The 13,154-nt window shown below is 32.3% G+C and overlaps 1 protein-coding gene across 1 annotated transcript; it reads left to right on the forward strand.

The window, feature by feature from the left end:
- The first annotated feature begins 2,118 nt into the window (after positions 1-2,118).
- LOC100305731 (histone superfamily protein) lies at positions 2,119-3,096 on the forward strand. The gene has a single exon (NM_001248992.3). It carries the CDS (start codon positions 2,196-2,198, stop codon positions 2,607-2,609), a length of 414 nt encoding a protein of 137 aa, NP_001235921.1. The 5' UTR covers positions 2,119-2,195; the 3' UTR covers positions 2,610-3,096.
- Positions 3,097-13,154: the final 10,058 nt, after the last annotated feature.

A 13,154-nucleotide genomic window follows, 5' to 3' on the forward strand; every position in this document is an offset into this window, starting at 1 on the left:
TTTGATATTTAAAATTTTCCTTTAAATCAAAGTCATTATTTGACATCATCAATTTGGACACAGCAAGTCCAACCAAACAATTTTCATCTTCCAATCCTATATAAACCACACCTCAATATATATATATATATATATATATATATATATATATATATATATATATATATATATATATATATATATATATATATATATCTTTTACTTAATTACATAAGAAAAAATCAATGTAAATTCATGTAATTGTTATTATATTCTTCATTCAAAATTAATATCGCAAAACATGTTTTAGGAAAAAATTATTTTTTTATTTATTATCTTCTCACTTAAATAAATATTCAATATTTTATAGTTTTCTTTTGTACTATGATTCCTATATGTAAATTTATTAATATATATATATATATATATATATATATATATATATATATATATTATGAAAACAAGTAAGAAAAATTACATTTAAATCATGAGATTAACAATTTACCTCAAATTATATTAACATCTAAAACTTAAATTCAATTCAAATTAAATAAAATTTATAACATGATATTTAAAGTTGAAAATCTTAAAATTGTTATAGATAAATATTTTTTCTCTCATTTTCACACATTAAAACCTATATACAATTTAAATAGTATAAATTAAAACTTAACATAAAAAGGTAACGATGGCTTAAATTAATATTAACAAATATATATTGTTAATACAATATCTATAATATTTATCAATGAATTATTTATGCCCTTGTACATTGCACGAATACTAAAACTAGTAAGCAAAAAGACGAAACTCAAGATTCAAAAATCTTCCTCCAAACCAAAACCCCATTTTGGCCACATCTTCAATCCTCCCACAATAAACCCAACCAATCAACTTCCACCTTCCATTCCTATATAAACTACTCCCTATCAATTCACTTATATCACTCATCGATAATGTTGTCGCAAATGATTGAACACTAATATGGCAACATAAGGGCACAACAATAAAAGATGATCGATTGTGTAAGTAATTTGAATAAATATATAATTGTGTTAAAAGGAGAGATCGATAAAAAGAATGAGGAGGTTGAAAGGTTGTCTAATGAGCTCAAGTTGTTACACACAATCCTTGTTACAATCAATGGTGGAAGATGTTGAAGATTTATTGAAAGTTAAGGAGAATTTGGAAAAAAAAGGAATTAAAATTGCTTGAAAGGATAAAGGAGTTAGAGTCAAGTCTTTTGTTAAAGATGACTTTGTGTGAAGCAAAATAAATGGTTGGGTTTGATCAATATGAGACACACTTCAAACATGCATTAAAGCAAGTGGCCATTCTTTATCCAGGAATAAATCTTTCTCGTGCTAGAATGTAGAAGGATATAGTGGATGGTCAACTAGTTGACTTTGCATGTTTTTTCCAAAACTTGTTATCTAATTTGTTTTAATACTATGTTGTTGTCTGTCTTAATTATTATATCATATTTTTATTATTTCTTAATGTTTTGGATAGAATTTTGGTCTTATTATTTTTGATATTGCTTAAATAATATTCTTATTTTATTTTCAATGTTATCATTAATTGTTCTTTACCATACAAAAAATTAACATGCTAACAAATGATTTATACAAGAAAAAAATGTAGAAACTAAATATAACTTTAAAAATAAAAAATCATAGAATTAAAAAAACTAAAACTACTAAACAATACATTATTCCTAACTATTTCTTTTAATTTCATTTATAATCCAGGTTAAACATATTACAATATCAAAATCCAATAATAAATTTCCACCCCTTTTAATTTAGCATTAAAATGGTGGATTTTTCCCTAATAAAATATATAAAAAACCAGATCGGATTACTCTTGTCCTATTATTACTTATTACTTGATTAATTAATCCGACCCAAATTAAAATTATCTTCTTAAACATGCAACCCTAAACTCCAAAATTCAAACGCCCATACCCCAAAAGAAGGACCCGCCAAACAATATGTACAAATCACGAAACCCGGATTCGAAAATCTCCCTCCAAACCGAAACCCATTCTGCCACGTCATCAATCCGCGCACCATAAATACAACCAATCAGCTTCCACCAACCATTCCTATATAAGCCACACCTCACCGCTTCACTCATATCGCTCATCTCCGTTACTCAGCATCACCTCCTTTTACACTCTCGAATTCGCATTCTCTTCACTCATTTTCCAATCCATGGCCAAGGGAGAGAAAAAACCTGCAGAGAAGAAGCCCGCGGCGGAGAAGGCTCCGGCGGAGAAAACAAAAGCCGAGAAGAAGATCCCGAAGGACGCAGCCTCCGGCGAGAAGAAGAAGAAGAGGACGAAGAAGAGCGTGGAGACGTACAAGATCTACATCTTCAAGGTGCTGAAGCAGGTTCACCCTGACATCGGGATCTCCAGCAAGGCCATGGGGATCATGAACAGCTTCATCAACGACATCTTCGAGAAGCTCGCTCAAGAATCTTCCAGACTCGCGCGCTACAACAAGAAGCCTACCATCACCTCTCGCGAAATCCAGACTGCGGTTCGTCTTGTGCTCCCTGGTGAGCTCGCCAAGCACGCTGTCTCCGAAGGCACCAAGGCTGTAACCAAGTTCACTAGCTCTTGAACGCGTTTCTGAGAATTTTAGGGTTTACGAGATGTATATTTTGGGAGAATTTTAATTTTATATTTATCCTCTTTTATTACCGTTTTTCTTCTTTCAACAGGTCTATGTTGATCCTCTTATTCTTTTCTCCTCTTAACCATGCGCCGGATTCTCAACGTCTTAAATGGTTTAAATGAGTGTGCAATTTGAAATTTTGTTGAGTTGTGGCAGTTAACGTTCTGCTGCATCATGGTGATGACTACAATTCAATTCATCGAAAAATGTTGTTGTCATAGCTTATTGAGTAGAGTGGATGGTGTTTTGTAGATTTTGTGGTAACCTATATTGGAACCTGATTTTGTTTTGTTCTTTTAAATGGATTGTATCTATGTATACATGCTTATGTTCTTGTGCAATTGTATTATAGAATTGCAGGGGTTGCATTGTATTATTGCAGGTTGGTTATGTGATAGAGCTGGTAGCACGATGGAGTGCTGTATGTTGTATTACTTGTGTGCAATTGTACGTTTTGTTTTATGCTTTCTGTTCTATTCAGTTTCTGCGACGTGTCTTATTTTTTCTAACTGTTCAAAAGTGTTCTTACGATATTTTTACTCGATGTATATTTCGAAGCTTACTTGTAACGAAAAGAATTTTTGGCGAAATTAAAGTTGCCTTTTTTTATTTAAAAAAAAACCACATTTTAATACCGTTGTTCTTTTGTATTGCAATCGCTGTATACTGATTCTTGTTCTTGTCACTGATATATAGAAGAATTATAAATGTGGACCAAAATTGGATTTAAGCATTTAAATTATATTTTTAATCTATTTTAAAGGTGATTAAATTATCTTTCAAAAATTTGTATTTTTGCTAGCCGAAACATCGATTAAATAGATATTAGATTTTGAAACTAAGAATGAATTGTTTGGTGGTGATGATGCTTGCGGTAGCTAGAGGAAATGCCTAGTTGGTAGATGAAACTGGTATCCGGGTTTGCGACTGATTCTTGCTCCATGGCAGATCTGAGTGTGTTGTTTTGGTTCTACCTTAGTACGTTCTCTGAGGTGTGGAGCTAATTTTGGTTCGAGTACTTTTTTTTCCTTTTTTTTCATTTTTCGCATTTCATTCTATTCCTGCTTTCTCTTCCTGCTATTCAAAGGCTCTAACTTTTTGGAATAGGGTTGGTGGTGGTAGTTTCCATGAGATGGCAAGCTCACTTGTTTGTTTATTGTGATTGAAGGGATATGATTCAGTCCTAAAAGAAATTCCCAACCCAAATGCTAGAGAGGTTAGTTTTAGTTTCTTGCTTATCTGGTTTTATGCATTATTTGGTTTTTTTATGTGATGGCTTCTCAATAGAGTAATAAATGAGGAATACATACTAATACTGCTGAATATTATGGGGGTCATGAATGCATTGTAATGAAACTGCTGGTACTAAATTTGATTTTACATTGTTGAATACATACTTCTCCCAATTTATATAATTAAAATTTGTATTGGATTGAATTGAATCATAAATCAGTCTACGAGTATGAACGCCTTTATTTAACATCGCTTTTTTTTTAAACAAAAAGGTTAGCTGTAGCACGAATAGTGCAGAAAATCCCAGCTAGGCTAGCATAGCACCTCACGTACTATTCAGCAAAGACAACAGGTCAGGAAATATCATTAAACTCAGAATAACAACAAAAGACATGAGGGGACCGAAACCAAACTCATGTAACAAGCTATCTGAACTTATAGTTTGTGAAACCATATCTAGTCTTGTTATAATCTAGGACTAAGAAGTGTGGAATCCCACCTAAAAAGCCCATCAAAGTGGGAGGCCTTTGAGGCAAGGAGTTCTACGCAAGTATTGTCCTCGGAAAATATGATCCACTACTGAATGCATTTGCTTGGTAAGTTCTATACAATTTTTCCACCTGTTTGCAATATACTAATAGGAAGTCACATTCAAGCCACAAATTTCTCCACTCTTTACTGAAGGCAATCTCTATCGCCAAAATAACACCAAATAATGTCTATATTTAAGGAAAAAACTACTTTAAATTTTCACATCACTTGCATTATGGTTGCCATGTGGATGAGAGAGATGGGGACAAAGGGTACAAAGTGGTAAAATAAGGAAAAAAGAAAAAGATAAAAAAATCTCGGTCTTTAATTAAAAAAATAATATATCGAATGGTTTAATATATATATATATATATATTTTGCAGTTCTTGTGTTCATGCCAAATATCTTTTGGTATTGCATGCCAGAATTCGTCTTATTTAACTTTTTTTCCCCCACTTTTAATTGCACCGTTTCTCTTAGTCTCTTCTCACGCAAGAGCCAAAACGAAATTCTCCAATTTTGTCTTTTGGCTTGGAGGGGGGACTGACAAAGTGCATGGGGGAAAGCTCTGCTCGACAGTGGGAAGTTTTTTGGCAACAACTAAACCTAGGCATGGAAAAAAGAAGCTGATTTTGCTGTTTGTTGGCAATTTTTATTAGGCTTTTACTGAATGTTTTAATTTTTGTTGCTCTATGATTATTCCTGGCTTGCCTGTATCAACTGATTCTTCATGATTATGTGCCAACAAGAAGACAATATTATAGAGAAAAGTGAGTGTATCAACGAGTGCCCATGACGGGTGTGAGAAAAGGGAGTGTGCACATGACTGACAAGATAGAAGAGTTGAAGAATATAAAGGGTAATTTTGGAATAAAGGTTAATAAAAAAAAGGGGAGTGTAGAAAGTAAAGAGAGAGAGTGTGTATTTAGCATTTGCCTACTGTAATTAGTTAATCTTGGTTAGGGGCATGGCCCATATGTCCGTGAAAAAACCCTGGATGATGCCTCTAAGCATGTCAGAGACACTAGTTGACGGCAACAATTTAAAAAAAATAAAATTTAATATTCCTAGCAATAGGAAAAAAAATGGAGCTTTGAGGAGGAGAAGAACAACTAGATACACAACAACACCAACACAGATCTCAAATCATGAACAATTAAAAACGAAAAAAAAATCTGGAGAGGGAATGTCACCGTCTTCGAAGGAATGAAGGAGTGACGTCCTCTTAGGCCCATTTCCTCTCCTTATTTGCGGGCACAAATACGGAATGGGAGTGGAGCGACGCGCAGAGGAGGAGGGGCACGCGGGTGTGGGCGAAGTGGGGAAAGAAAAAAAGGGAGAGAGGACAGAGGGTGGGGGCAGGGAAGGAAGGAAGGAAAATAAAGAAAGGTCAAAGAGAGAACATGGGTGAGGGGACGTGTATAAGAAAAATAAAAAATATATAATTAATTATTTATTCTGTTTCTTTTACCTATTTTAAATAAAAAAATAGAAGTTAGAAAAAATTAACAACATGACAATAGTGAAATATGTATATCAAATGAAGATATTTTCTTTATTATTAGTATAGATAAGCAAAATTTGCATATACAAAAACTATAAGGTTGACCTTGATCTTGCAATTGGAAAAGTGTGATTGCTTCTATGAGATGAATTCTTTATTCGTTATATGCAAAATTGGGTAGGTACCCTCTAAGAATGATCCTAACCCATAAATTGAAAAAGTGTGATTGCCTCTATGAGATTAATTCTTCATTCATCATTTTCTAAAATTGGGTATATATAAATCCTATAAGGTTGATGACCCCTGGCCCTGTAATCGGAAACATGAGATTGTTTATTCATTTGAAATGCATTTGCTCCCATGTGATGGGTTCTTTATTCATCATTTGAAAATTATGGTATATAAATCCTGTAAAGTTGATCTGTAAACCGAATTGCGGTTCCCACTATGAGGTAAATTCAAGGAACTGAGCTTTAGGAATTGTGCATGGTTGAAACTCACTTGAATTAGAAGATTGTGCAGCAAGCCTCCCCCACTCGATGTCTTCTAGGCTTGTTTACTAGTATTTTTAACGTATTATATGTCTGGCGTTTATCTATTTCTTGAAAGGTTTTGTTGGTTAGTATTATGTTATGTCAAAGAAAGCTGTCGGATGTGGTCTTTATCAAAGATTCTGCTTGTTTTAGGGAATTATTTTTTTGTTAGGGGTGGGGGACATAGTGAATTAAAGGAGTAGGGGTGATGTCTTTAGAAAAATGGGTGTGAAAAGTAATTGTCATGGGTCACGACATCTAACAATCATACTACTACTACTACTCAGTATGTGTTAAAAAAAATATTTTAATCAACGTGAAAGGAATTGGCCCAACAATATGGTGGCCTGAAATTGGGCCAAATATCTATGGTGTCCTTATTCATTTAGTTGGGTTAAGGATTCAGGGTTTGCTTGGAAGATCTACACTACAACACGTAGTTGGGGTTGCTATTGGTCTCACTGTCATTACTAATGGCCCCCACCAAGGGATTAGCACCTTTTTTTTTTCTTTTGAAAATGCCCTTTTCATGGAAATATGATCATGTTGTACAACTTTGCAATGAAAAAATATATACAATGAAAACACGATTTTTTCGTGCATTTATCAATGGAATCGTGTTTTGGTTGGATTAAGTGGAGGTGAAAAAATATATACGATGAAATATGAAGTTGGGAAGGAGTTGTTGAGGCGCGGTGGTGTTTGGACAGGTTGGCGAGGACGCAGGGTGTTGGTTGAGTTGCGTTCAGATTTGGTTGGTGAGTTGGTGGTACGGTGAGGGGGTTGTGCGAGGCAGAGGTGGTTGACGTGATTGTTGTGATGTGTGGCAGTTTGGATCTGGACAGAGGTGGTGTGGCTCACGACATTGATGAGGAGGTGAGGGGTTGGGTGGGGTGAGAAGAAGGTGAAGGGAAAGAGTGTGGGATAAGAAGGTCTTTTTTCACATTTGTAGGAGCCAATAACAAATGGAATTAGGGACAATAACAACTCCCCATGTCCTTACTTCTTAGCATTTGAGGCTGATTGTCCAACATATTGCAATTTGCATAGCAGCCTTAAATAGTCCCCACCCTTTCCAACATCAAATTGTTCTATTCATTATATTTGATGTTGGCCCATTCTCAGCTTTGGGCTGCATGCTCTTCTCTTTCTGACAGTGAAATTCCTGAACCCATGTGTACCTTTCCAAATTGTTTGGTAATATTAGTGCTTGTGGAGTGGAGTTAGTCAACTCGATTAATGGCTTCATGATGATTAACATAGGCCGAGTTGAGTTAGTGAACATTGCATGCGTTATTACTCTCCTTCTACAGCATAATTATTGGAAGAGGAGTATTTGTTTTCTGTTTGGGATGGTTCCTCTTTTTGCTCCATCAATTTGACTTTTATTTTTTTTTAGAAATGTTAGGCATATAAATGTAATATGGACGGAAAATGTTAGAAAAATTAAGTCATGTTATATATAAATGTAATATGGATGGTAAATGTCACAAGAGTTAAGTCATGTTATGCCTTGACACAAACGAACGATCGAAGTTAATTACTAACTTAGTTATTTAACATAAATTACGGGCTCCAATATTTGCTTTTAAGTCTCATCTCCAATATTCAAGATACTTTTGGAAAGCATTATAAATAAACAATAGGCTTCAAAGCAGTTCCAATTTTCCAATCGTTTTCACATATTTAAGTGGTCTAAAGATGCTACGTGATGATGACTTCCTCCAAATCAATGAGCAGTTTTTGTCATCAAGAACAGTCTCAACACTTATGCGGATTATTTTTTCCCATCTTTTTCTCTCTCAATCGAATATATATATAATTCACTTAGTTGACCCAGCAACAGCACCTATTCTTTTTCTAAGAAGAAATAACATAAATATATCTATGATTTAGTATATGGTAACTATCCATAATTAGCAGGGGTCTTTTTTTTTTTTTTTTCTGTTTTGTATATGGGTTATGGTACTCCTTGTACCATTATTAATATATTATTTGGCTGATTAAAAAAAAATCTATGATTTAGTATGAGGAAGGAAATGATAAGAAGAAATCTAACTCATGTTATTATTTTTTGGGGCAAAGCTAAGTAGTGTCCAATTCTCCAAAAACATTTACCACTAGACTTTAAGGCTCTTAAATTACCACTTTTTAAGTTTTATGAACTTGGGTACGTAAATCACATATCTGTAAAGAATCCCCTTTAAAGTAAAGGGAAACTATCGTCAAAATAAGTATATAATTTAGGTATTTTTTAATATTCAATATTAATAATATATTTAATATTTTTAAATATATTATTTTTATTATCAGGTGAAATATCACGAGTCTCATTAACAGAGTGTGGGCGAAGTTATTTGATGGGATCAATATGAAATTTACCGAATAAAACAAAGTGTCAACCAGTCAAGAACATTTGTTTCTAACATCCTTCAAACAACTACTATATATAGTTAATTAACAATATTGCTTTTTTTAGAAAATAAGTAACAATATTTCTACGTACCAAAAAACATTGCCAACAACAATATATATAATTGAAGACATTTCTAATTAATGAAGTATAATATTTAACTAGATTATATCATGGAAATATTTATCTATATTATGTTGGTCCAAGTGAAATTTAACTCAATTTTTTAAAAGAAAATTTTAAGATCAAATCTTGTGAATGTAAAAAACATGATTTAGAGAGGGATTAAAACCTGCAGTACTTATCTCTTTATGTTGGTCTTTCTTTCTCTTCTCTTTTCCTTTTCATTCATTCCTTTCTCTTTATTTTTTAACTTGTTGTTAGCACACCTTTTATATGTTCACTTATCTGTGCTATAGTATGCAAAAAATAATCAGGTTCACTCCTCCTTGTCTAATCTTTATGGCTTTTGCTCTTTGTACACCTTGGCAGGGTTGGGTACAATTAAGAACCAAAAAGTTGTGGCATATTCCCCTTAAGGAACTAGACATTAGCAACGACCCCAAACATGACACGACTTTCCCCTTTTCATTCTTACTAGTTACTAATCACAAGACCCTATCAACAACTTAGGATTCTAATTAAACGTTACCATCTTAACGTGAAACCCTAGAAAAATGTAGTAAAGAACATGCATGCATGTACAAATTGATCACATCATTGCACTTTGCACACATGCAATGCCAATCTTGTTTCCCAAAGAGCCTTTCAATTGAGCCCATATCTAAGGTGATCCCGTTTAGCAAAATCTTCTTTGGGTGACACCAAGGGAACAAAGTTTAATGGGTGAAATGATGTTTATGGCTTCTTGGAGATGGAGTTTTGCGGGAAAACGTAGAGGGTGATATGGGTGGCGCAAAAGGGACAAGTTGGATGGAGATAAAACACTGTGTATGATGGATTACCTAACAGTTTCATAATCCACACGCCTTCACTTGTGCATCCCAATGTCCTTGTCTTGATACGAATGGAACAAGTACACAAATAATTGTTTATGAACTAATTTAAGCTGCCCCACTTGTATACCTAATCCCCACATTGGTATGTGGAATATTGATTGCATGTTGCCATCGAACCTACTCTCTAGAAATGAATGTTTGTTTCATCCTATTTTGTTGCAAAGTGGCAGTTATTTTCTTAGTAATATCGACTGAAGGGTAAGCCGTTTGAAACCCTTGTTTATTTTAGGTTCATCAAAAAATAAATTTTTTGTTATTAATATATGTATATTAAATATATGTGCTATAAAAGATGTAACTCAGTGACAACATTTTGTTCTGTTATGCGTGAGGTCTTTTAATTGATTTTGTATGCGCATAGAAGACCGCAAATATTTTTATTAAATATTTTATTAGTTTAGAAAAAGCATCATTTTTTTGTCAACAAAAAAATTCCATTTCAGAGCTCGTTTTATGCCTACCAATATGTTGAGCCGACCCTGCTTAATAGTTACTAAGTACTAGTTGTTTTCTTAGTTACAAAGTACTAGCAGACACATTGGGAAAGGAAAATACATTTTGTAAGTGTTAATAATTGAGTCATGAATCTAGATAAAGTGTAAGTTATTTTTTTTATTGGACTTTGTTGGTGACAACTTATAAGTTGTTTGACGCATACAAAATCACAAATGGATTATAATAATTAATAACTATTTATTACAATTAAACGATTATGGTTAAGTTATTTAAATTCTTAATTATAATTAGTAACTCGGCCTAGTCTCTTTTAATTTTAGCTTGAATTGTAATTACTTACTTCTAGAGGATTAGTTCGAAGTCCCTTCCATTAAACTTGGGAGAGTACTCGAAAAAGTTAACAGACATAATAATATGTCTCTATTAAAAAACTTTAGGACGATAAGTATATGAAATATATTTCTTATATATGTTTCATTAATTAAACCCGCAGACGTGGACTAATAATTAGCCATACTTAATTTTTTAACAATTTTTTTATACTATATAGATTTGAGTCATATCTCTACATTACTATATTCTTTCAGTGTCACAATTCATCGAGAGACATGCTACCCAACCAAACATACCATCACAAAGAATTTCGACATGATTTCATTTTCTTGGTGCGCTGCTTCATTTTATTTCCAACCAAGAAAGGGGAGAAAAAAAAAAACATTTACGCTTCGCCACTTTTTTCAAACTAGCATGTACAAGCAAGATTAATTGATCGATCCTCATATATTTTTATCATTATCCTCACATATATATGATTTGAATGCTCCAACTAGCAATGATTGGCTTTGATAGCAGATTATAGCGCATTTGATGCCTATAAATGAGTTTATCGGACGAATCTTTGATGCATATAAATTAATTGGCCCACTAATCAAATAATTTTGTTTCACTATAATTCTAAGCATGCTAGTTGCTGCTTGTTAGGGAACGTATTAAGTATACTTTCTTAACATTTCATATTTCTATATATACCTTCCAAAAGGAATTCCATGAGCGAAAAACTATACTAATAATTAATCACTTAAACCGAGAGTTTTCACTGCAATTCATATTATTTTTATATCTATCTTTAATTTTCTCCTTTTCTTTGTTTGGTTTGTTAACTTCAGTTTTATTTCTCTACTTGGAGCCACTGGCTGAAGATTCTTGGTTCCACTAAGAAAGTTAGAAATTATATCTACACGATCATCTTCATCAATAGCTTTAATAGAATAGTTCCAATATACCAGAGTATCTTTGCGTTGATCTCATCTTAGTATATACATCCTTGACTGCAAATTAGCAAATGATTATTTCAGCAAAAAGGAAATTAGAAATTTGATATCTGCTTCATTTATTAATATAATGTTAATTAAGATGTGAAAATGAAAAAAAATTAAACAGTTAAAATATTGATTTTTTTTACTGCCTGAATATAAAAGTTTTAGAGTATGTGAAATTTCAAATTTTCAGAATAGATAAATAGTTGTTTTATGATTAAGAAATATATATAAATATTCTTAAAAATTTTAATTTTAATTATTGAAAATTAGTATTAAGAAGTGGTCTTAGCAATGTTTTAAAAAAAAGGCAATTTAAATAACTTTTACCAAGTCAAATAAGCAAACTTTTATATTGTCTTGTAGGAGTGTGAAAGAAGTTAATTTTTATCATACAATCATATATATGAATGATTATTATTTTTAATTAGTTTTAATATTAATCATTTACTTAAATTATACTTAAGGACAGATCTAGAAATATATTAGAAGGGGGTTGCCATAACTATAAATATATATTTTTTAATAAATAATCTAGAGATAAAATCCATAAGCAAGATCAACACTCTATTTTTCTTATTCATTTCCCCTTATTAATATTATTTTTTAGTTTTTTAATTGTATTAACAAAATGAATCTCCCTTCTACTACTAAATGAACAAATACTCTTAGAAAAAGTATATTATGAAATGATTGAATTTTACCAATGAAATATCCCATATATTAAGAGTTCAATTTTCAACGTTAGGAACGTTGAAAAGGCAAGCTAACACGCATAGTACTTATACGCCCTTTATGTAAGGTAATGAACGAGAAGCATTTTTAATATATATTTGAATCATGATGCTATCGAATTCAATTATCCCCAACAGGACCAAATTCCCCTCGTGGTAGTTCCCATTTTCCACCTCATGATGCATAGTCATTGTCTCAAAGATATTCTTCATTAATATATATGACTGCAGACTGGTCCTTCTTCACCTGGAAGAAACAGTACTCACCAAAACCCTCCCACTGCCACTTTAAGTTTATAAACTTTGGGACTCCCACAAGTAAAATTTATTCTTGCAAGAACCTTTTCTTATTTATTGTAACTTTTGAGCTTTGCTTGTCTTGCTTTATTTTATTTTATCAGCCTTCTTTTTTTTTCACGTAGTATCTAGCTAGCATGAGATTATGTGAATATGATTTTTTTTCTGACACATTAGTCAGCTTTTTTCTTTTACAATATTGTATATTGTATATATAAATAAAAAAAAGTTACAACGAAATAAATAAATATATAATTCTTTGTAAATGATGTTTTTTTATCGGCCTTGTAAGTTGTAAGTGAGGCTTAATTTGTTAAATAAAAAGTGAAAATCAATATAAGATAAGTAAATCTATATATATACACATTTTCATGCATCAAACTCAACGTTTTGATAACTAACTTTTCAACCGTAAAGGGAAAAAGATATGCCTTTGAGAAGGAAGCTGCCGTGAA

Source organism: Glycine max, chromosome 10 (genome assembly GCF_000004515.6).
Source record: "Glycine max cultivar Williams 82 chromosome 10, Glycine_max_v4.0, whole genome shotgun sequence".
Lineage (NCBI taxonomy): Eukaryota > Viridiplantae > Streptophyta > Magnoliopsida > Fabales > Fabaceae > Glycine > Glycine max.

Coding starts and splice junctions, on each gene's coding strand:
- LOC100305731 (NM_001248992.3), top strand. CDS start 2,196: ATGGCCAAGGGAGAGAAAAAACCTGCAGAGAAGAAGCCCGCGGCGGAG.